General features: G+C 40.0%; 1 protein-coding gene across 1 annotated transcript in view; it reads right to left on the reverse strand.

The window, feature by feature from the left end:
- Positions 1–25,887, reverse strand: part of LOC135109742 (MAP kinase-activating death domain protein-like) — a 71,382-nt gene that overhangs the window by 5,919 nt on the left and 39,576 nt on the right. Inside the window, 20 exon segments of the mRNA XM_064021321.1 lie at positions 5,374–5,553; positions 5,974–6,158; positions 6,789–6,876; positions 7,451–7,667; positions 8,216–8,345; positions 8,772–8,913; positions 9,301–9,462; positions 9,605–9,753; positions 10,063–10,192; positions 10,809–11,018; positions 11,927–12,085; positions 12,897–13,033; positions 16,402–16,503; positions 17,448–17,522; positions 18,255–18,497; positions 19,957–20,449; positions 22,544–22,663; positions 22,946–23,041; positions 23,308–23,385; positions 25,469–25,564. Coding sequence (XP_063877391.1) covers positions 5,374–5,553; positions 5,974–6,158; positions 6,789–6,876; positions 7,451–7,667; positions 8,216–8,345; positions 8,772–8,913; positions 9,301–9,462; positions 9,605–9,753; positions 10,063–10,192; positions 10,809–11,018; positions 11,927–12,085; positions 12,897–13,033; positions 16,402–16,503; positions 17,448–17,522; positions 18,255–18,497; positions 19,957–20,449; positions 22,544–22,663; positions 22,946–23,041; positions 23,308–23,385; positions 25,469–25,564 — 3,192 coding nt within the window.

The raw sequence follows: 25,887 nt of genomic DNA on the forward strand, positions 1-25,887 counted from the left end.
AACCAACAGAACCAAACAAGGAATACTTCAGAGATGGTCAAATAAAAATAGGGACTCTTGTGTGTGTGCAGACTGGGAAGATCTGATTGGTTGGAACAATTATAGTCCTGGTGCTTTGATTGGCTAAGAAATTGACAACAAACTTTCCAGTGCTGATATTGCTGATTGGCTCTAATGTCAAAGGTTTCCTAGTGCTGCCTGGCTGTGAGAATTCAGACTGCTTGTTATTATTGTGCTAGTTGGCTGAGGCATGCCGAAATGTGGCGTTTGGCAGCGAGTGGACCAGACACATGACTGCAGGGCTGGTCAATAATGGTGGTTGGGTTTGCCATAGAAACAAAAACATAAAAGTATATTACAGGGAACTGAAAGGTATAGTAGCAAAAAAATAAAGGCCTGGAGTAGTCACCACTGGTACTTGGAGGAAAAGTTTGGGTGGTATAAGTGTCCCTGGGAAGACAGACTGCTGGGTGTAAGTAAGATGGGAAAGGAGTGAGGACACGTGTGGTAAGGTAAGTAAACAAAACAGAACCACTAGTCACAACTACAGCCACTACACCAGTCCAGTATCTCCTTCCATATTCACCTCGAAATCCTTTTATGATGAAGACGGCGAGCAGGGATACAAAAAAGAAAAACAAAAGAAAATGTGAGAAACGGCACCATGAAAAACAAACAACTTTTTGAGCATATGCAGTGTCCAGAGACAGACACGCCAGAAGAGTAGTAAAACTTTCCTTAATGTAATAAAGTGATATGATAATAGATCTAAAATGTGTATATAGTAGTAGACTAATAACTAACAAGGGCCAGCGCAATTTTTCATATATATATAAATATATATATTGTGAGAGACTACAGCTGCTGCCATTAGCAACTACTAACAATGATTTAGCACTACATCTAGTAAGGGGACTCTCCGTGATTACCAAGGACCATCTCCAAAGTTCCCTCTGCTTTAAGAAATGATTGTAACTAAAGACAATCCAGTGTTACGGAGAGAGGAAGGACTACAAGATGTGGATGACAGACAGCTGTGTATGGGATGGGTGTGTCTATGCATGGATGGATGGATGGATGGATGGACAGGCTGCTGGCATCCTCTCGGCAGCGGCAGCAGCAGTACGGCAGCAGCAGCAACAGCAGCCACCTGTGAGTGAAGGGATGAGGTGCTGTGTGGTGGTGGTGGTGGTGGTGGTGGTGGTGGTGGTAGTGGAGGTGGTGAGGTGGTGGTGAGGTGGTGGTGGTGGTGGCGGTGGTGGTGGCAGTGGTGGTGGTGGGAGTAAGACGTGTTGACTGAGGGGAGACTGGCTGGTCCCACAGGAGAACGGACGCTAGGCAGGGGAGTCATGCAGGAGAGAGCGGAAGTTAAGACTGACGCGGCAAACCAGAGACCCAACACAACGCACGGCCCACTACACAAAAATCACAAAGCAGATCATTCCAACGAATAGGGTTGGTCATGAAAAACAACATGGCTGACACTTGAAAAAGGAGAGTATTCCATCAAAAATATGTGAAGAGTACTTGAGGAAAAAATATTCATATAGTATATATATATATATATATATATATATATATATATATATATATATATATATATATATATATATATATATATATATATATATATATATATATATATATATATATATTCATAAAAGTTCTATAAAATATATACGTACACAGCACTTCAATGCTCTTAAGAGAAAAATGGTCTATATAGTATAAATATATATATATCTAAGTGGTAGTAGTGGTGTGAAACCCTACACTATGAACAGCCTGTGTATCTTTCTCTCTCTCTCAGGATGGTCCCTGAATAGCCAAGTGCAGAACACACTGAGCATGGGGAGGAACTGTGTGCATTCACCAGTGAGGGAAAAGAATGTCTGTTTGGAGGAGTGGGAGGTCTGGTCCAGCTGAGTATAATTGGAAGATGAGGTGACAATATGATGACCTGACTCTCTCTGACCCATTATACCTTCCTATCTTGGCAACCTATCCTGACAACCTGATTCTCTCTAATTCATTACATCTTCCTATCCTGTCTGGGGAAATGGGAAGTCTGATCCAGCTGAGTGTGATGGGCAGATTAGGCAAAAATGTGACAAGCTACTCTGTCTAACCCATTACACCTTCCTATCTTGGGAACAGAATGAAGTGTGCATAAGATCAGAATAATGTGAACTAATATTAACTGTACATACTCTATTTTACCTGAAGTCTACCAGTGTTGTGCATGACTTAACTCTCTTTTCAAGTGCCTCATCTAATAGGGACCATTCATAGTGCCATGAGAATGTATGAGAATGCATAATTTTTCAATCCCCACCCTCTATGTTTCCACCTGTCTTCTGTTCTATGATCAATGATACACATTCCTTTCCACCATGGGCCAATAGGGCTAAAAGTATGAGTGGTGTGTGTGTGTGTGTGTGTGTGTGTGTGTGTGTGTGTGTGTGTGTGTGTGTGTGTGTGTGTGTGTGTGTGTGTGTGTGTGCATGTGTGTGTGTGTGTGTGTGTGTGTGTGTGTGTGTGTGTGTGTGTGTGTGTGTGTGTGTGTGTGTGTGTGTGTGGTGCCTTGTCTGGACCGCCACATGTGGGATCACTGACTTTGTATATTGATAGATGATTAATGATAGAGCATGTGAATCTAAGTCTAGTTAAGTGTTATGGAGGGTGACTGTTGCTATCCTTCACATGCTGTCTACTCTGTCTACTAAACTTAGGTGACACTGCAGCACTGTAAAGCAATGGTATTACACTGTGTTAGTCTGCATGAACTAGTGAAATGCTAACCACAGCTCAACACAGCCTGCCTCACATTGCCGCACTCAAACTATGCTGTCCAGAGCATTACAGATTGTGGTTATAGTTCTAATAGTTCTAATAATAAAACATGAACTATTTATAGACTATATGACCAACAATGCAAGGCATTTTGATGTCTGGAGCCTTTTGAAATGTAATTATGGTTCTAGTAGTTCTAATAATAAAACATATACTATTTATCAACTATCAACTATAAACTATCTATCAATTCATTAACTATCAATGCAAGAAATTTTGACATCTAGAGCTTTACTTACAGATTGTGGATATGATTCTAGTCACTCTAATAACAAAACATGTATTTCTAAACTCTATTCATTAACAGATACTAACAATGCACAAAACTTTGATTTGTGGAGCCTTCACTTTATAATATTAATATTTTTGGAAACTTACAGAATGTGGCTATGGTTCTAGTGATTCTAATAATAATACATGTATTTATATCAAGCTCTATTCATTTACTAACAATGTAAGAGATGTTGATGTGTGGAGCCTTCACTTCACAACTGTTGTAAGTTGTAAATGTAGGAAGACTAAGAATGTAATAGTAAAACATGTATGACTAGTTTTCATCACCAGTTCAAACTAATGCAAGGCAAGAAATTTTGATCACATGTTTTTAAAATGTAGAATAGTGATTGGTATGATAGTATGACTTCCATGACTCATTAACATCATTAAAGATTTAAAAAGCAATGATTATAAATATTTCTTCTAAGTCTCAGCAAGAAACATGAACTGAAACTACTGAACATTAAGGAGATTCCAGTGTAAGAAAAAGGTACATCCTAAAACCACCTAAGCAGAATCTGACAGAAAGAAATCATGTAGTAGCAAATGAACACCACTGATTAATCCTACAAGCAATGACTGTCTTTATTCTAAGCATGTGTAATAAGAAACATGGCATATTTAGAATCAGCAGCCTTCGTCCTAGGTGCTGAAAGGGGAAACTGTCATATCATCACTTTACAACATCCCACAATGCAGTTTAGCTCACAACACAGGCCTGTGAAATGAGTTACAAACATGTCAACCAGTATTCCCAGTATTCCAGTACTTCTCCAATCAACTGACAAGTGTGAGTCTACTCCTGCTACTGAGATACTGGGGAATATATGAGGCTGTGTCTGTTTGTCCCCCTTTTTACTGGGGTAGAGGTTCAGGCCTTTAGTGTGTTCCCTGGTTACTGGGATGATGTGTGGATACTGGGGTATTGTGGGGACTTGTTACTAGGGCACAAGAGGCCCTGGTAGCAATGTGTTCCCTGTTACTGGGATGATGTGTTTCCTACATAAGTGTGTTTCCTGTTACTGAGGTGATGTGAGAGACCCTATTACTGAGGTGAAGGTGTGAGGCCCTGTTACTGGGATAGAAGAGACCCAGATAACAAAATGTCCTGGTTACTGGGGGTGAAAGGGGTCTAGATAAGTGTGTCTCCTGTTACTGGGGTTATGAGGCCCTGTTACTGGAGTGGGGAAGCTTAACATGGCCAATCAACAACCAGGAGCAGCAGTGGTGAATGCAGTGGCGGTGGCAGCACAGACTGACACACCACTCCTCCTCACATGCTGTCTGTTCGTTAAGAGTATTGCTAAGTGCTGGTCTTGTACAGCCTTGGCGCTAATCTGACCCAACCAATCAGTCACCCTGCTCCACTACACTTATATGATATGTTACGTACATGTCTGAGTATAGAGAGAGAGATGAACATGGAAACAGAACTCAAAGGTTATTTAACTTCTTGGAGAGATAAAAGTATAATTCACAAACATGGAGTGTACTCAGCTATGTCAGTATGAGATTCCTAATAACCATAGAGGCACAAGACCCAGATTATAACCATAGATAATGCTACATAAGTCAAGATACTGTGCCCTATACATCCCTACCTCACCCCTGTCTTAGCTGCACTCATGTAAATTAGTATTCACTCCTGACAAATTAACCTGAGACAATCATAGTATGAAATGAGAACTGCCAAACACATCTGTGCCTCTAGAAAAAGCACTGTTTGCTATCCATCATCACTGCAGACAGCAGGCAGAGAGAGAGTGTGTTTTTCTCTCGATCTAACACAGTGGTAGAGAACAGAATTGAGTGTGGTGTCCCTAGTGAATGAGAGGGTAACTTATCCGAGATGACACTGCATGCACAAAGAGTGATGACAAATACACCCTGACTCATCATGAGGTATAGGATGTGCAGTGTCCCTCACCACTACCTACACAGACCAGACATGGCTACTGATCAGTGAATGAGTGGGCTGCCCTGTGGGTCCGGGAGCGGGGCCAGACTCCCTCCCTGGGGCTCCCGGCATGGGCTGTGAATGTGGTGTGTTTGAGACCAACCTTGGAAGCCCCGGAGCACAACAGCCAAGCAAGATATATAAAATAGTAGAGCCCAAACATGATCCAAAATGAGAGAGAGGAGGAGCGAGAGAGAGAGGCAGTCAACAAAGAGAGGTGATGAGAATTCCAACTACGACACCAGGAGAGGTGCCAGGAGGCGTTCCCACACCCAACACACCCGTACCTTGCTGGTGGCGAACAGCAGACCCACGCCCTCCATGCACACCTGCAGCAGTCCACCCTCGCTGGTCTTCATGTCCTGTACTGGGAACTCCCCACCCAGCTCCACACCAGGCAGGGCCCCCACCCCCCGAGCCGCTGCACGCTCCATGGCCTCCTTGATGCAGTAGTACAGGTCCTTGCACTGAAATATTACAAGACAGTATTCATCTCTGTCACACTATAAAGTTAAGTTTACAAGCCAGTGTTTTCCTATATTATTTATAAGCCAGTGTTTACCTATATTAAAGTTATTATAAGATCAGATTCAGTTTACAAACCTATCACATTATTAGGTTCAGATTGCAAGCCCATGTTTCCCTCTATCACATTATAATGAGAGTAAGCTCAGTTATATTATAATAAAAACATGTTTATTCACATCTCACTTCAAAAATCCTTTCTTTCTTACCAAATTTAGTTAGGTTATAAATGTATGCCTATTTATATCTTGTTTCTGAAAGAACTTCCCTTTATACTCTGCTTCTCATTGCTTCTACTTCTATTATTCTTCCACTGCCTGCTATCTGGACTGTGATAACTGGTAATATACACCCAGAATTACTTTTTTCGTGTAGTATTTGTGCAGCTGCGTCTGGCCTCCATTGCGCCGCCACAGACAGAGCACCTTATTCTTGGGGGAGTATGTCATGTTAACCAGACGCTCAAACCACCACCGCTCCACAATGATGCCACTGACAGAACGCAGGATGAGGCCATCGTCCCTCACCTCCAGAAACAACAAGTCACCTGTGGATTAGAGAACAAGAGATGTGTGTAATGGGGGTCTTATAGGAAGTTTTGGGGATCTTTTAGGGGTGTTTTTGGGGTATTTTTTTGGTAGCAGAAGGAGTAAATAACATCTTTTCAGGGAGTTGTGAGGAATTTAGGGAATGTTTCTGGTGTTTTTTGGTATTTTATAATGTTTTAGGGCAGCTTTATGGATAGCAGAGTAAGAGAAGGGTGTGCAATAGGGACTCCATAAGTGTTTTGGGGCAGTTTTTACCTGTTTTGAGGGATTTTAGGGTGTTTTACTAGTATTTTGTAGTATTTTAGAGAATTTCTTGATGTTTTAGGGTTCCTTGGGCAACAAAGGGATGTAATAGAGGTTTATATAGGTTCTGGGGTGTTTTGTCCTGTTTTATTTAGGGTGTTTTAGTGATTTTTGGATGTTGTTTTCATGTTTTAGGGTATTTTTATCAAGTTCTGGCTTACATTTGTATTAGCAGAGGCTGTAATAGAGGTTTTACAGTTTTTTATTGTGTATTTTAGTGGTTCATGGTATTTTCATGGTGTTTTAGTTTAATTCTGTGGTAGCAGAGAGAAAATCAACAACATTTAGAGCAACAGGAAGCTCAAAGTCACTCAAGTCAAACTGACCTGATGCATCTGTGCCTGAGTGAACTGTGAAGCTTTGCCGGTGCATCTGTCGTGACCCGAGAGGCCTCAGGTCAATGTCATTCCCGTGCTGGAAGGAAATTGAGATTAATACTAAAATATAATGAGTTTGAAATCATATGCAAAATACCCATATTGAGATGTACTAGTCTGATATAATGAGTCAGAAGTCACACACAAAATACCCATATTGAGATTACTACTACTAAGATACAATGAGGAAAGAAATAAATACATGGAAAATACTACTAATATGATACAATGAGAAAAGAATCACACATAAAAATACCAAAATTGAAATGTATTACTATGATACAAGACTACATCCACATACAAAATATCCAAATTAGTATCAGTATTACTACTGCTAAGATAGAAAACAAAAAAAAAAATAGATTTTGCAATTTCTATCTAGTTTTAAGATTGAAGGTGACTATAGAACAAGTAAAGGTGTCTCAGAGTGATTAGTAATTAAGGAAAGATGTACCATATAGCAGTCAAAAAGGTTAATCTTCCCAAAATCAAACAAAACATTCAATATCAACAAAAGCACCAAGAGAAAGAGAGGCTTATCATATCATTAACCTGACAAAAATCAAGCAAAACATTCAATATAAACAAAAAGCATCAACAGAGTGACTCACCAAGTTATTAATCTGATCCAACAATTCATTAACTTCCTGACTGTAGACAAGGCCAATGTGAGACTTGCCCAGCAGACGCCTGATCTTCCTCTTGATGTCCTCCTTGCGAATGTTCACCATCACCATGAAGGCCACCATGTTATACAGCATTGTGGACAGCAGCCGGTCCTCCTCATGCTCCAGTCGCTTCCTCTCAGACTCACTCAGGCTGTTGTACCTTGAGATGTGACAAGAGAAGGTGAATTTAGTCAAGAGGAGGTTGGCTTAGTGAGTGAGTGAGTGAGTAAGTGAGTGAGTGAGTAAGTGATTCACCTCTGTTCAGGCTCACTCATACTGTTGTACTTTGAGTTGTGATGTGAGAAGGTGAGTTTAGTGAGTGAGTGAAAGTGTTTGCACCTCTTCTGCAATGATCATGATTTGAGTTATGCTAAAGAGTTACCTTGTCTTTGACCTTCATGTGATTAGTCAGGTTAGGTTAAGATGCAGTAGATTAGGATAGGTCAAGATATAAGAGAATATACAAAAGTTATGTCACAAGTAGGTCAAGCTGATTAAAGTAGATTAGGATAGGTCAGCATAAAAGAGAATATTATTTCATGATTAGGTAAAGATGATTAAAGTAAAGCAGATTAGGATAGGTCAGGGTAGAACAGAATGAGAGGTTATATCATAACTAGGCAAATACAGCTAAATAAACACACACACACACACACACACACACACATGTAGCCAAAGCCCTCACAGGTGACTCCCTAAGTTCCTCACCTCTCCATCATCTCACTGGGTCCCTGGTCCATCCCCACCATGTCTCTCTCCTGCGCCACAGCATCCAAGAAACAGTCCTCCCAAAACTGCATCTGATCCCATAGTGGAGAGCGATCCTTGCCAATGAGACCTGGAGGAATAAAAATTGGTAAAATGAAAGGATCCTTTGATATGATAAAAGTAATATTAATAATAATAATAATAATAATAATAATAATAATAATAATAATAATAATAATAATAATAATAATAATAATAACAATAATAATAATAATAATAACGATGATAATAATAATAATAATAATTATACTTTATTGCTCACACAGAAAATTTGTTTTGTACTTATCCAAAGTGTAGAGAAAACATCAAATTAAAAGATTAAAAATACTATTAGTCATCCATATCTCTACAACTTGACATAAAAGAGAAAAGTACACATAGAAAAATACATATAGAAAAAAGATAATATATCAGTAGGTATACAGAGAAAGATGTTGTGATATACAAGTACACATAAAAAGCAAGGACAGAAACTAAAGTGGTCACAGCCACCCACCTTCAAATAGATATGTTCGGCCCGAGTCAGGGGAGGGAGTGGTGGAGGTGGGAATCATGTTGCCGGCGTGGTACCTGAAGCCAGTGGAAAGAGACGACTTACTGGACCACATGCTAGAGGTTCTCTTGGAGCTGCGAGGGAACTGAAGGGAACAAAAAAAGGAGGATAAGGATGAGGCACTGCTGGAACTGTCTCTCTACAATATTTCATTCTTTCCTTGAAATGGATGAAAAGACACATAAAAAACTAATCCCCATAATTTTTTTTAACAATTCTATTTGTATACACTTCACAAGAGGACATTTTTTCATGTATCTCTCAGCAAATCTTCTATAGAAACTTTAAATTGATAAAGACAGATAAAAACTAATTAATTACTAAAATTTTGGGGGACTATTTTACTTGTATATGCATATCACATAGCTTGATGTAACTCTTAGCTAGTCTCCTACATATACTAAAAAAATCTCTTATCACTCACTCACGCTGCCCTGCTCTATCTCATTAAACAGTATCTGCATCCACTCACATTGCCTTGCTCTATCTCAGAATCAGACACAGTAGAGCGAAAGGACTGGTGTGAGTGACGTTGGCGCTGGAAGGCTGGGTTGGTGATGATGGACCCAGTATCACTGGCGCCACAGGAAGGAGGTCCCTCAGACCCCTGCAGTGTGTCCCCAGCCTCTGAGTCCTGTGGGAGTAGAGAAAGGGTGAGATGAATGACCACAAATGAACATGAAGAAAGAACAGATAACAAGAGCTTCTGAATGAGATAATTTTCTGCTGGACAAAATTCTTCAAGATTATTTAATAATTCAAGCATAAATTTTCACCTGGGACTGAAGTTTGGAGAGAAGGACATGTCTCTTCTGCACCAGGAGGTCTCGCAGAACGTCTGAGGTGGCTGTCTCAGGACCCTCAGCCTCTGGGGACCTCAGGGGATCATGCACCACTCGTGGCCCAGAGGAGAGGAAGGGGCTGTCTGTCAGGTCGTGAAGGGTTATGGTAAACATATGTAGTTCTCAAGGATTGAAAACATTGGTTCATGAAGTTCTCTATCTTTTCATTATTCTATTACTTATTGTTTTGTCATGTTATTCTATTACTGCAACAAATAAGAGGAAAGGAATATGGACAGACTATGTCTGTCTGTCTACCTATGAATGCATGAAGGGTTACAGTAAATATGCGCAATTATTAAGGGTTGGAAATTTATTCTCTTGTCATGTTATTTTATCAGAGCAACAAACACATTTTCTAGAGTGCTACCTTTGACATCTGCTTTCCTCACCTGACTGGGAGGATTTCCGGGAGCAGTCTGAGCCATCATAGGGAGGCTGAGGGGAGTGTGGGGGCAGGGGGGAGCCTCGAGGGCTGCCTGGTGACCTGAGGTTCTCCAGGCTGCCCAAGGGACTGGAAGACTGGAAGGAAGAATGAAATGCTGTAATATGACTTTGTAATTACAGGAAAACTTGAGTCAGCACTGAATAACTACTGATATATCATAGGAAGACTAAAGTATGAAGGATGAAATGCTGAAATATGACTTTGTAAGTACAGGAAAACTTGACTCAGCACTGAATAACTACTGGTATATCATTAAATTTGATGAGGTTATATAATAGGAAGACTAGAGAATGAAGAATGAAATACTGGTGTGATTTTGTAAATACAGAAAAAAATCTAAGTCAACACTGAATAGCTACTGATATGTCACTGAATTTAAATGGTAGCAGGAATGAAGGATAACAGCCATCTGAACTGTCTGGGCACTTTATACTCAGCTATCTTTTTTTCTGTTATTTCCTTTCTTCATATCCACCCTCTTTCTGTTTCTTTGTATTCTCTTTTATGTATCTTTCTTTTAATGATCTGCTAAACTGTTAAACCAAAGAATGAAAACAAGTATACCAATTTGAGACAGAGCTGAGGACCCTCCCCCTGACATCTCCAACACAAACCTACTAAAAAACCACAAAATTTGATGACAGAGAGATGAGAGAAGGACTAAAAAATGAAGATAAAAGAAGTGCCCACCTGAGACAGAGCTGAGGACCCTCCCCCTGACATCTCTAGCACATGTGGGTCATTGAGGTCTCGGCTCCAGTAGTGTGTGTGGGAGATCTCCAAGGCCTGAAGCGCCGAGGAAGTGCCACCACCCCCGAAGGTGTTGTAAGTCACCTCCAGCCCGGCCACCACTGCATTAATCAGCTTCAGCATTCCCTTCCACACTGGCTTCTTGATGCACTGGAATGGCACAAGATTTCTTGTAGGAGGAATAGGACAATGCAAATACTAATGGTGTTTTGTTCCTTGTTTTGGTCTAATTTTGGTGTAGCAGTAGATGAGAGAAATTGTAAAAGTTAGAAATATCATAAATCTTACTTGAGGGATATAGATAAGTATAGATATTAATGGTATTTTGAAAGAATTGAAAGTTCCTAGTTTTGGTCTAATTTTAGTGTCACAGAAGATGAGAGAAATTGAAAATGCCAGAAATATAATTTTACTTCACAAAGTATGACAAGTGCAGATGGTAAAGGTATTCTGAAGAGACTTGGAAGTTCTTAGGTTGCATCTGCACTTTAAGCATCACAGGAGATGGAAAGAAGGTCAGGAGTATATTATTAAACATTAATTTATAGTGATAAAACACAACGGAAAAAGTTGCTTGCCATTAATATCTCCAAAACACTTCACTAGTACCTAATAAAAATCTCAGTCAGAAATACTATAATTTTCTTTATGTGTGTGTGTGTGTGTGTGTGTGTGTGTGTGTGTGTGTGTGTGTGTGTAAGAGAGGCTCATGATATAGCATTAGAAAAAAGATCCACTAAAGGTACCAATCCCCAGAGTATAGTCTGAAAAAGGATTATTAAAAATTTAGGAAGTGTCTTGAAATCTCCTTCTTGAGGAAAGATTGATAGAAATTATTAACTCTTGGAGGTTAACATAATAGGGGTGAGAGAAAATAGAAAGTCTTGTGCAGTGAGGGTTGGGTTTGTAACTTTAGCATCACAGGAGATAAAAAAAAATAAAAATAAAAAATTGCAAAGGCCAGAAATACTGTAGATGTTCCTTCACTGAGATAAATGCAATAGGGAAATGTTGCCTGTCATTAATATCTCTAAAACAATTAGGTTAGGTTCACTCACCACTTCACTGATATGATCATCTGGTCCAATCTTGCGTTCCAGGGTGCGGTTGAGCCCAGACACAACCAGCAGCCGGTAATTCTCATCCTCCATCAACTTGCGGACGCGATTGAGCTTGAGCCATCCAATGCCCTCACCCTCAATCACCTGAGTCAGTACCTGCCAGGCAACACATCAATAACACTCAATGATCTACCTGATGCCTCACTGTAAGCAACCCACCAGTAACGCTCAATCACTTGTCTATCACACCTGTACCTGATGCCTCATTGTAAGCAACACAACAGTAACACTCAGTTATCATCTACCTATCACACAGTAAAAGAAAAATATTCAGGAGCAACTGGAAGAGAATATGGACAATATCTAAAGAACATACAGTAACTGGTAAACTCTGCAAACTCACATCTTTCAGAAAGGCCTGGTGAACAAGAAACAAGGAAGGGAACACATAGAACAGAGAAAGGTTTACAAGCAATTGGGAGAGGGTAAGAAACAAGACCTAAGAGGGAGTAGGGAAGTAGGGAGAAAGAGCACACATTAACTGGCCAATATGCAAAACTCACATGTTTGAAGAAGGTCTGGCTAGCAAGAAACAAGGTATGTATAGGAAATAAATACACTAGGGAGCAGAGAAAGGTTTACAAGCAACTGAGAATATGGGATAAGATCTAAGAGAAAGTAAGTAAAGAACCAACTCTGCAAACTCCCACCCCCAAGGAAAGTAAAGGAAGCAAAGAGATAGGAAGAGAGAAAAGTTTAGAAGCAGTTGGGAAAGATATGGAATAGAAACTAAGAAGGAGTAACAAAAAAAGATCATGCAGTAACAAACCAACCCTGTAAACTCATATTTTTCAGCAGGTATACAAAGTGGAGAGACTGGAAGAGAGAAAGATGTGGAAGCAGTTGGGAAAATCTAAGAAGGAAGTAAAAAGAATCACACAGTAATTGATTAACACTGCAAACGCACATCTTTGAGGAAGGCCTGGTTCTCAGAGGCTGAAGTGGTGCGCTGTTCCATCGTTGCAATCTTGTTGAGTTCTGCCCGGCGTTGTGCAGAGACTGAGTGACGGATTAGAGATGACTTCTCCACCAGACCCTTCCGACCTGCAGAGTGTTCAGTGTGTCAATACTCTCCTCTCTCTTTCCACTGGTGGCATTCATTATCTACAATATCATACATTAAATACTGCATATTTTAAGCACAGAAATGTACCTGTAGATTTCAACTTTTTCTTTAACTATGAGTGAAAGTGTGATCTAATATATATAGAATTAAATGACTGCCTGAATATCATGCATTAAAATCTATACCACATATTTTAAACAAGAGTAAAATGCAACCAGTAGACTTCAATTTTTTCTCTAACTACAAGTGTGTAACCTGATATATACAGAATTAAATGACTGTCTGAATATCATACATTAAAATCCATGTTGCATATTTGAAAAATGAAAAAAATGTAACCTGTGGATTTAAAATATTTCTCTAACTACAAGTGAAAGTGTAACCTAATATATGTACAGAATCAAATGAATATCTGAGCATCATACATTAAGATCTAAACTGCATATCTGAAAGAAGAAAAAATGTACTCTGAGGATTTCAAAATTACCACACAAATGAAAGTTATATACAGAATTAAATTACCGTCCCTGCAACTTCATACACAACATAACTTTGAATATGTAAGAATAGTGTGGCCTAGTAAATGAGATATACTGTACTGAATTAGCCAGAATATAATTGGGAACTCTCATGCAAAACCAAAGACTTGATATCAAACCCTGGAGAAGTATAGGTGTTTTGGGTCATGTGAAGATCAGTTACTCTGGTTATTCTCTGGGGGAAGTTAGGTTAGGTTAGGATAGGTTAGGTTAAATTAGGATAAGGTAGGATGTGATAGGATAAGTTAGGTTGTGATAGCATAGGTAATGTTAGGATAGGTTAGGTTAGGTCAGGGTAGGTTAGGATATGGGTATGGTTAGGATAAGATAGAATTTGATAGGTTAGAATAGGTTATGACAATATAGGTTAGGTTAGGGTATGGTAAGTTAGGTTAAGTTATGACAAAATAAAATTGAAACAGGATAGGTTAAGGCATGATATGATAGACTATGTGAGTTATGAGAAGTTAGAACAGGATAGGACAGGATAAGCTAGTATTTAATAGGTTAGGTTAGGTTATGATAGGATTGCAGTAGGTCAGGTAGGTTAGGTGGATAGACTAGGAAAGGATAGGATATGGCAGGATATGGTAGGATATGACAAGTCAGGATAAGATGAGTTATAATAGATCAGGATAGAATAGGATACACTAGACTACATTAGACTAGACAACTTATCCTATCCCATTCTAACCAAACCTCACACCCCTAAAAAACAGTTAATCACTAATGTTCACATGATCCAGTGTGTTCAAAGTATCAATGCTATGTGTATATATCAATTACAGATGAATGCAGCAACAAGGAATGCAGCAGCACTAAATGTACAGGAAACGTTTGCTGGAGGGGCACAGCAGAGACAAGACTAGATCACTCCAAACCCAATGCAGCAGTGACAGAAAAAAAAGATAAAAAATGAAAACATATCAGCACCTTTACTGACCCTGCAAGATATAATGCACTCTCAACTAAAAGTACACTTGAATATCAGAAGCAAGATGAACCTTAAAAAAATAATAGTTAGTAATGCAGAGGAAATTATGTAGTTAAGTAAGCATTAGCATCCACTCTCAAGAAATACTTCCATTCATAAGATATAAATAGAAAGAAGATGTATCTATAGCAGAATTGTATCTTGATAACGAACGAAATGATAGATGTACAATTTTTGTCTTTACTTTTCTTGCCTCTTTTCTTTCTATTAAATTCTCTGCCATACACTTTTTTTTTTTCACAGTCCTGATGCATCTATCCAAACAGTATTAGCCCAGAAAATTTAAACAAAAGCCTCTTCCATTTACATAATAACAAATTGAACTGGCTTCCACAACTCTTTCTTTGTCTTCCACATTGATATTTTTTTTCTTTTTCACAATTTTGATGCATTTATTCAAACTGTTCTCACCCTAGAAAACTTAATTCAAAGCCTCTTAGTACCACATCAAACTGCAATAATGCGACAGTGGTATAATTTTTTCACTCCTGATTCAACTATTCAAACAGTTCTCACCACAGAAAAACCTAATTCAGAGCTTCTTTCTAGCACATCAAATTGCAATAATGTGACACAATATTCTCATGAATAACTGACACCTAAGTCCTTGTATCAACAAATCTCAGTCCCATACACCAAATGCCTCTTCATCAGACTGCAATAATGTGACAGAGTACTCTCGTGGAAGACTGAAATCTAAGTTCTGAAAGACATCTCCATCCCAAAGATTGTAGCCAAACATATGACAAAATCATCACACACTACTCATGTCTACACAACACAGCAGCCTCTCAAACTGTTAGTAAGACATATATTTTGGAGGTGTATACTGTATAAAAACATCACTAATTTACATTCATATATATATTCAGAAGTTTTCCCTTGAGTAATCACTTTAGTAGTCCTTATATAATGCCAAAACCATCGGTGCATGTATTACTACTATTTCACTCTTCCTCTTCCTTCAGGCATTCAAGCTGAATCTTAAGGAATGTTTCATAATTAGTGTTGCTTATCAGACTAACATGACATTGCTTCACTGATCGTCTTGATTTCTTGCTCACTTCATCATACAATCTCCACTTACATCATAGGTCATAAAGCAAGACTGAAACAACAACCTCAACTTTCATGAATCATTTCTGGGCACAAAACTCCACAACTCCACCTCCAGAAGATGTCATAATGTATACAAAGGTTCTAGAAACACACTGAACATTTTTGTTTCTTAAACCTTTTGACTGCTATGCACAATGAAATAGGTCAGTCCACTTGTTCAAGCACCACCAGTGTGAAAAGTTTAGCACCACAGTGTTGGCATTGGTGTGGTGTGGTGTGGTGTGGTGTGATGGAAGACATGTCTGTCTGTGTGTGTGTAAGTGTGTGTGTGTGTGTGTGTGTGTGTGTGTGTGTGTGTGTGTGTGTGTGTGTGTGTGTGTGTGTGTGTGTGTGTGTGTGATGTGCGGTGTAGTGATGGGTACCAGACATCCAAGTATGGAAGTGGGTGGTGGTCCTGTGGTGACATGGTGTGGATTGTGGCTGCCTGGTGTGGTGTTGTCATCAGAGTGGTGCATGGTGGTAGTGGTGGGTGGACTTTGCAGTGGCGACTGCGGTGTTGCTAGTGGTGGTAGTGGCTCTTAATGAATTTATTGTTGGTTTTACATCAAAGTAATTATCATTTGTTTGTTTATTTTCTTTATTAATTTTGGTGCATGTTGGTGGTAGTGGTAGGTGGACTTCACAGTGGCAGTAGTAGTGTTGGTAGTCTTAGTGGTGGTTGTGGTGGTGGTGGTGGTGGTGGTGGAGTGCCTACCTTTGGGGAAGGGTCCGAAAGGCTGCGCCCTCTCCCTGCTCCTGACGCTGCCCACCCCCAGGCTGGAGGGGCTCACACTGCGGCTCCCGGGCCCCCGAGCACCTGCCAGCCAACAGGTTTGCTCTGCGTCCATCATGAGCCACACACACACACACACACACACACACACACACACACACATACACACACATACACACACACACACACACACACACACACACACATACACACTCACACACCACTCCTACATTTTTTTGGTCTTACTGCTCTTATTTCTACTTAATATCAAGTTGACATGGTACTCTACAATGAATATAAATCTAATGGATATGAATTCAATTACAGTACTGTCAACTAAAATGAACTAATATTCACTATGTAAGTAGCTTTATGAAATACTTTTAAAATATCCTACATCAATAGATTCTTGCTTTAAGTGAAATCATTACAAAGACAGTAAGCTAGACTCATGAATAACATTAAACATTACTTATCAGACTGTGAGTTAACAATACTAAGGGTTATCAAGATCCTACAGCTTCACATCTTTATCAATAGCCAAAAAAACAGTCACTGTCCTCTGACCAAAAAAGTACAAAGACAGGTAGTAGAGTACACACATGCAAACCGTGCCACACAAAACAAGCCATGCAGGAAATGAGAGCGAAAATGTTATGGTCACTTAGTTGATATTACTGAAGCAGAACGACCCTCAAATGTTGAGGTCAAACAGCCACAGCAGTAGCAGAGTAATGCTTGGAGGTCAAGGGTTATCCATGAACACACTTAGCAAGCTTTTCTATGATTGACCTTACCATGAGATTTACATCACTCAACTAAGTAAGAGGTTAAAGCATCTTTCATTTTTTGTTCTCATCACACCTTCCATCCTCATCCACCACCCACCATTAGCCTCGGTTGTCTGGACAGCTAAAAGGCTTAGGTAAAAATGCTGAGAAGCAAAACCTTGGAAACAAAACAGCAGAAGAGGAAGAGAGGAAAAGCCCCACCTTCCCAGGACCCGACACACAGTCAACGAAACTCACGAAACTGAGAACGGCTGAGTCTCCTGAGGCTGGGCGTGGGGGACAGCGGGACACCCAACCCATGGCCATTCTCCACTAAAAGTTTTTTGATGCCTCGTGTTACAAAGGTGCCGGCGTGACAGACACTACACACTACTACTGTACTTGCCATAACTACCTACTACAGTAACACTCTTATGTGCCATGACACTGTACACAAAACTAATAACTCATGTTGAAAAGTGACACAAAATTATCTTTTGTGAACAAGTTAGTAGTATACAAATATATGATGTGAAAACAGGAGTGAAAACCACAACATTATCAGAAAAAAATTTTCCCTTAAAAAAATGTTTAGTTATATATAATACATATTTATAAAAAAAAATAAAAACATGTAATCTACTAATACTTAAGCATTTTCATTTATTGTTACTTAAGTAAAAGTTCTGTTTGGTGCAAACTTTCACCTCTAGACTGTAATGAGTAAAGATTGCATAAAAGCACAACTCAAAGTGCAAAAATAACACTTAGTAGCATTTACAGAAATAGAGTTATGCACACTTAAGCAACAAAATACACTGACTATTCTATCTGAAAAGTACATGCAGTAGTATATATATATATAGTCATACGAAAAAAAAAAAAAAATCTATCTCAAAATTATCTAGACTTTTTGTATGTACAGAAACCTGAGATGATTTTCATAAAAAAAAAAGAAAGATAAATAATAATAATAATAAATAAACTGCCTTAATCACTACCCTCACAACTTGACAGCACCCTAAAAAGAAGAAGAGGACACAAGTAAATATGCCCCATACTCACCAAAAATATCACTGAACAGACTTGTTGTTTGCTGAGCAAAGTCATTCAACTCAGAACTGACATTAGAGAGGAAGTCCCTGGAGGAGGAGGAGGTCATGGTGGGGGAGCGCGCCCCGGCACTACTGGCACTGCTTGGTCTGCGGCCGCCCATGCCTCCCATCCCCACAGCACTCTCGTCCCCATACCCGAGACTCACGTTGCTGCCACGGAAGCCGCCTCCATTGGCACCCACCACACTGCCGCCTGGGGGAAGGAAGTGCCATAGTGTATAAGCAAGTGTCATTGTATACAAAAGAGTGCCACAATATACATTTATCAAGGAGAGTGGTGTCATATTTCACAAGGATTTTTTTTAATGTAAGAGGTACTCTGGTCTACAGCAACAAAAAAGCATAAGAAAAAGCCCACTGAAGGTACATATAGTCTGAAAAGGTTTGTAAGAGCAATGCTGATAGGTGTCATGATATTAAGTACTGTATTGTGATGTCATTTTTCACGTCCGTATCTTTTATTCTTTCACTGAGATATACAGTAATTCACAACACTAAGAACTATGAAATCTTTAAAATCATCTACATAAAAAAAAAAAAAAAAAAGAAAGTAATTAAAACAGATTATACAGAAAAAAACATGCCACACCAGAAAAGCTGATGGGAGTCATGGAACTAGATAATGCTGTGATATAATGACACACATGATGATATTGCAACACACAGTAGTCTTTCCACATCTTTGTTTGGTTAAGGAAAGATACACAACAGCTAAAAGAACAAAAAGAAATTAAAATATACCAAACCAGAGAAGTAAAAAGAAAATAAACACTGAAAGAGGACACTGAAACTTAAAACAACATATATTATTAAACAAAACATTGAAGGCTAACTATAAAACTCTCTAAGACAATTAAATAATAAAAAAAACTGATATAAGTAATAACAAAATAATTTTTTTAAAAGTACATTCATGAATAACATAATATTTTGAACCACAACTGTGACTAACAATTAGGGAGACAGTGAGGGAGTGAGCGAAAGATGATGGTAGATGTAACAGTAGCAGTACAGTGCTTGGCATTGAATTAGTCTACCCTGGGCATGGCTGCCTAATTCAGTATAAAGTTTTGCTTCACCCTTTAGAGGGACTTAGAATTTTACCAATGCATTATGCCACCTACACAGAGTGGCATAGTGGTAGGAGCTTCTGGGCCAGCCAAGCAAGTAGTAGTAGCAGTCATAGTTGCTGTTGTAGTAATTAACAGCAACAGTAGTGGTAGAACAAAAACACAAGAAAAGGAACAAAGAACACACTAATGTCAAGAACCACTCAGCTACAGGAGACATTAAACAGAGACAGATTAAACAGACCAAAAGCAGGGACCATGACACACATCCACACACACACACACACACATACACACACTACATGTACACACACACACACACACACACACACACACACACACACAAGCACAGTAAGACAAAAAGAACCATGGGAGGAACAGACCAGCAAGACCAGCAGACCAGTCCCCTTATGGAACCACTACATCTTACACACCAACCAGAGGAGAGAGAGAGGTCAAGATACAACAGCACCTAGAGAGGGATCAAATTGCATCAGTCTGCAGGTATAGGGACAAACTAAGGGGAGCAGGGGATAGGGGAGAGAAGCAAAACATGATACATCCACCCAAAATTTCACTAACTTTGGGAGCTGGTGGATGAAAACCGCCCGGTCGAGGCACCATTTCGGGAAGCCTGGGCATGTGCGGGGCTGGGCAGGGGCTGGGAAGTGGTGGTGGTGGTGGTGGTGGTGGTGGTGGGAAAGTGAGTAGATGATACCGAGGACTGGCTTTGGAGCGATGGTTTGGGAGACCTTGGAGGAATTGCTGGTGGAGGGCCGCGGGGGAAGGAGGGCGGGGAGGATGAAGGCACACTAGAGGGAGGTGTCCTGTAGGGTACTGGCGGGGGGGTTCCTCCTACACCTCCTCCTACACCTCCTCCTCCTCCTGCTACTACTGCACCACCTCCTCCTCTTCCTACTCTACCACTCATACCTCCTAACCCCATCATCATACCTCCTCCTCCACCTCCTCCTCCTCCTCCTCCCCCTCCTCCTCCCATATCAGCTGGTGCACTGATGGCTGGGCTGCCTCCTCCCAGCTTGCCTTCGAAGGATGAGTCTCGCAGCTCCAGGGCCTGTAGGGAAAACAGTAACACACATTGGAAGCATGTAGCATAAATGATAGCTGTGGAAAAAAATACATGAACAAGTACAGTAAAATCCCTCTCATCCAGCATTCGAGTATCTGGCAGCTTCAAGTATCCGGCACATTTTTCCCCAAGCCTTAAAATCAATAAAAAATCAATGCATACTCATAAAATCGATTAAAATTCCTGCGCGAGGCATACTTTGTCCCCTCGCCACCAGAGCACACTGCTTCACGCCACCCACGGCCCTCTGCACTGTGTTTACTCAGAGACTCAGTCCCGCATGTGCACTGTTTATCGCTTGACGCCTTCATCATGCCTAAAGTTGTACAAAAGAGGAAGTGTGTTGTGCTTACACTTAAGCAGCTGATCAGATCAGCTGCTGATTAAGATCAGCTGATCTTTGTTATGGTAAGATGCGTGAGTGTAGGGTGGTGATTGTGGACATAATTTCACTTCTATTCAAGTATCCGGCATGTCGGCGGTCCCGTTGATGCCTGATAAGAGGGATTTTACTGTAATAATATACAGTACAGAGTGGCTGTTACAGTGCTGATTTTACATGTTGTTTATATAGTAGTTACTGGGGTATATGCAGTAATAAGGGAAAGTTGTAGGAAATACGTAGCACTGGTTAATAAAGTATATGTAGAAATAAAAGAGGGTTAGTATTAGTTAAGTCTTCCCTGCAATCATAATTTTAAAAGAAGATATGTTTTATGATTAGTTTCAAAGGAGTAGTCTTACCATGAGGCCCCATAGTCACACTACTACCATGGTTACTGCTATGTACCATGTAACCAAGCTTATAGTAAATGTATTCCAGTCTATCAATCTGCAACACATCTAACTATGCACTAACTTCTTCACTTCATCTACGTATACCACTACAGTACATGATCTACCACTGCATTATTCACCACTTCTTTATCTATCACCACATCTTACACCATTGCATTATCTACCACTTCACCTTACACCGCTACACTGTCTACCACTGCAGGGGGAAGAAAAATAACATTACTACACCACAAGAAAGAGACACCTTAAACTTTTAACTTAAGCCATGAAAGTTGTCTACATTATAGCTATTAATGAACCTACATCCATTACACTCACTGCCTATAATCATTCAGGCACAAAACAACTCATTCTTACAACACCACAAGAAAGAGACACCTTGAATTGTGAGCGTAAGCCATGAAAGCTGTCTACAACATAGTTTCTACTGTACTTATACACTCACTACCTACATTCAGTCATAAAACAACTTATCATTATCATAACCTATGTACTTATAGGCTAGAATACTAAGTAGGTACTAAGTTAGGAAGCTTAGATGGGAGTTTTTATCTAGTTTACAGCTACTGTTGACTAGGTATGGCTTGGTAGTTTGTGGGAAATGATAGACTGAGTCATCACACTGCAGGTTCTGTCCTCTACAAACTTACTACTAAAAGAGTTGCTACTTGGGTTAGTATGTATTGACAGTTTGTGGAAAATATGCCATTCAAATTTATTATTAGTATTTTTTAATATAAGAGGGATTCTGGCCAAGAGCAACAAAAAAAAAAGCTAAAAAAAGGTAATGAAAAGGCAAACTGAAGGTGTCAGTCCCTTATGCAAAGTAAGTTATCAATTAAGGTTAAGTAGTTAATATGTTATCCTTGACAAAATTTGATAATCAGAATGTTAACTTATATTTTGTAAGATGTAAAGTATAGTAATAGCAGTACTAGATGAGCAACACAATCAGAGAGAAGTTTAGACTATTACAAAACACAAAAGAATGAATGATTTTAAGATGCAACAAAAAAACTAATCATTCTTTTGTCTTGTAACTGTACAAATTCCTCCCAAATCTCATTGCTGCAATAGTACACTCCACAGAACAACTTATAATGAACAGTTTTTAGGCAGATATTCCTCCACAAAGTGTCTGCAGGCATACTTGCAGGGTACAAGCAGCAGCAGCAGCAGTGGCAGTAGTAACCAGTAACAGCAGCAGTATCACTCCCATGCCTGGAGAAAGAGATGAGGGAACGTCCCACACAGTCCTGTCACAGTGGTTGTTCCTCTCACCTTTAGGCTGACCTTGGAGAAGATCCCGCCCTTCTTGGCTGCCTCCCGAGCTGTCTTGGTGAAGTCCCCCAGCGTGTGTTTCCCCATGAATGAGAGGTCTTCAAACGTGGATTTACTCGCCTGTAAACAAAAGGAGACAGAGGCGTCAGAGTTTGGCATGAGATGTGAGTGCTGTTCCCTCAAGAGCTGCTGTGGGCAAGTTTACAGCACTACAGCATTACTCCGCCTCACTCTGGGCAGGCCAAAGTATAGACAAAGGAGCAGTTCTGCACTCTACAACTATCCAGTGATGGACATTCAGATTTCTGCAGTTCCTCTCACACGATATGTCAGTGTGACATGCGGCAATGGCCATTCACGCAGGACTAGACTAGTGCTTCTTGGGTCCCTGGTGACGCCTACCTGCTGTGCCTGCTTGCTGGCCTCCATGGCTTGCTTGCCGGCCACACTAACAGACTTGGAGGCCTCTTCTGCAGCTCTCTTCGCTTGCACTGTCAGCTGTTAGGTCACACAGTCCAAAGTGTCAGTAACTTTTCTACACGTACTCATGATGGTCCTGTATTTCATGGCCTATAATGTGTCAGTCTATGTTTAGAGAGAAAACCTACACACTACAGACCTGAAATTTAACACATCATTAATAGCGCATGAAGATATACACATCAAAAGCAGGAAAAAGATGATGAAGCGTGCACATGCAGCCTATTGTAATCTGTTAGCAGCTCCACGTCTGGGCCCTGAAGCAGCCCAGAGGAAGGCAGTACCTGATCCGCTAAGCTGGAGAAAGACGGTGCCTCCTCCAGCCTTTCCCTCTGATGCTGGCCACTTGCTTCTTGGTTGGACTGTAACAGGACACACACAGGTCACAACATCAAAGGGAACACATCTCCCACTCACCTGTCACCACTGCAGCACCCCAGGAACCTTGGGTGTGGCAGGGTGGTGTGTACCACTGCCACACCTGAGGCTGGTGTGTTGTGGGTGACGGGTTCATGCGAGGTTCCTTAGTTGGGCAGGACAAGATTATTCCTTGACATGGCACACACAGCACACAGAACACATGAAGGCTTGGTTTTGTTTAAAGGATGTAACACACTGACAATGCACGCCTGTCATAGTCTATGCTCCTCTACTAACGCACACTCTATGCTATCGAGACACTGGTCCTAAAGTGATTGGGGGTACGTGGGAATATTTGCTAATTTACTTCAAAACACATATGTTCATATTTGTCCCTTATATTCAACAATCACTGGGATTTGCTATCAGTACCAATAAAACTACAGCAGACAGAATTCACAGGTCAGCAGAGATTAAAACAATTTATGGGTATTGAACAATGTCACTGCAAAGAAAAAAAATTTATGTTGGTGAAAATCCATCATTACTTTCCCTAACAAGAAACAAAAGACTGTAGTGCATTCTAACACCAAGGTAATAATCTGAGAGGGTTATCTTGCACTAAGCTCTTGGATCTAAGGGGGATTCTAAGGCCACAGGGAACTACAAACTGCATCCCACTGACCAAGGGTAAGAGTTTGGATCACTTACAGACACGCACTGAGGGGCAGATTGGGGAATAAGGTACTGGTATAACTTATAACTTCCCTGACAGACTTGCACACTGCCTCATAAAGTTCTGGGGGTAGCTAACAAGAGGATGTGGGTTGCTTCAGATTTAAGTTCATCCAAGACAGTAAAGAAAGACAGTTATTGGAAAACCCCAAGAGGAAAGTAGACACAAAACAAGGACATGATAAACTTTCAAGATCAAAATACAAGAAAATGACAAAAACAGGCAGTGAGAATGATAAATATTTTTGACATTACGAGAGAAAGATCCATGCAAATTTTCACGCAATTCAATATCTTACCAATTAGTCTAACCATTGCCAGAACATTACTCTGAGCAAGAGAGAGCAACATGGAAGGTCCAGTGGGTCAGTTGACAGGGTGTGGTGGAGGAAAGGATTATGAAGCAGCTGACGTGAGGAGATGATTAAGGAAAGCAGGTAGAGTGAGCCAGGCCTGGAGATGTTAAGATTTCACCTCACCTCATGTCTCATTCTTATCAAGTTGGTTTTTGAAATGTGCCAAGTTTTGATGCGCTGGTGTTTAGTTGATGATAGTGTTTGGTATTTGCTTTGCCTGTGACTTATCTTTTGTTTTCATAATATGCCTAGTTTTTTTTTTTTGTGGTGGTATTTAGCTGATGATTCTTGCTATTTGGTTTGCTTGTAACTCATCCCTGGTTTTCATAATATGGCAATAAGTTTTGATGATGTTATATTTAGTTAGTGATAGTATTTGATTTCCTTGTGACTTATCTCTGGTTTTTCACAATGTGTTCATAAGTTCATAAGTTCATGGTTTTGAGTTGATGATTCTTGCTTTGCTTGTTTATCATCTCTGGTTGGTTTAGAAATAATAACAATAGTTTACATGGTAATGCTTCAGTCATTAATCTTGATGTTGAAATCCTCAATATCAGGGAACAATGTGAGAAGAAATATACAAAGAAATTATTAAAAAATACACCAGCTAATGTTCATCCAATAATACAAAGTAACTTGTTTTATAATGCACTTTTACAATAATCAACTTATCTTTACATGGGACACAGACTCAAAAATTCACTATTAGACCAAAATCAGATATGGTTGAATGAGAAAAAATATGGAAGTTTTTATGAGAAACTACACATGATCTTATAAGAAACAAATGAATAAAGTAAAGTGTAGCAAGATCTATTATAACACACTCAACAGGATATGAAGGGAGACTTAATAGGACGTGAAGGAGGGAATTCAAATGTAACATCTATAAGAAGGCTCGCTCTCTGCCATGCCTCATATGTCATGCAGAGGAGGCTTAGCACGTCTATGACAAAAGACTCGGAAGGACTGGCGATAAGGGAGGAAGTACCTTATCCATCTGGTTGAGCAGTGACCCTTCCTCACCACTACTCTGCTTCACTACCTCAAGCCGTTCCGTTACTTGACTACGAAACTGTTCCGTTAACTGTGGAACAACAAGTTAGGTGCTGCTCAGTACTGTGGACCATATCCTGAAACATTTCTGCCCACACCTCAACTACTTTCAATGGGCTATAGTTGAAGTTACAAGGATTTTTATGGTGTTTTTTTTGGTTCTAGTGGCAGATTAGCAAGATTTCTGCATTGTTAATTGGAGAAACAGCCTTGAGAGCCTGGCTAATCATTTCTGTGCCCTCTGAAAATAGTTGTGGTGAGACAGCAAAGCGCTTCTGAATAGGAACCTGTGTGTGTTCTACTGCTGTGTGTTGCTACTGGTGTTGTGTGCTGCAGTGTTGTGTTTCCCTTGTG

Source organism: Scylla paramamosain, chromosome 19 (assembly GCF_035594125.1).
Source record: "Scylla paramamosain isolate STU-SP2022 chromosome 19, ASM3559412v1, whole genome shotgun sequence".
NCBI lineage: Eukaryota > Metazoa > Arthropoda > Malacostraca > Decapoda > Portunidae > Scylla > Scylla paramamosain.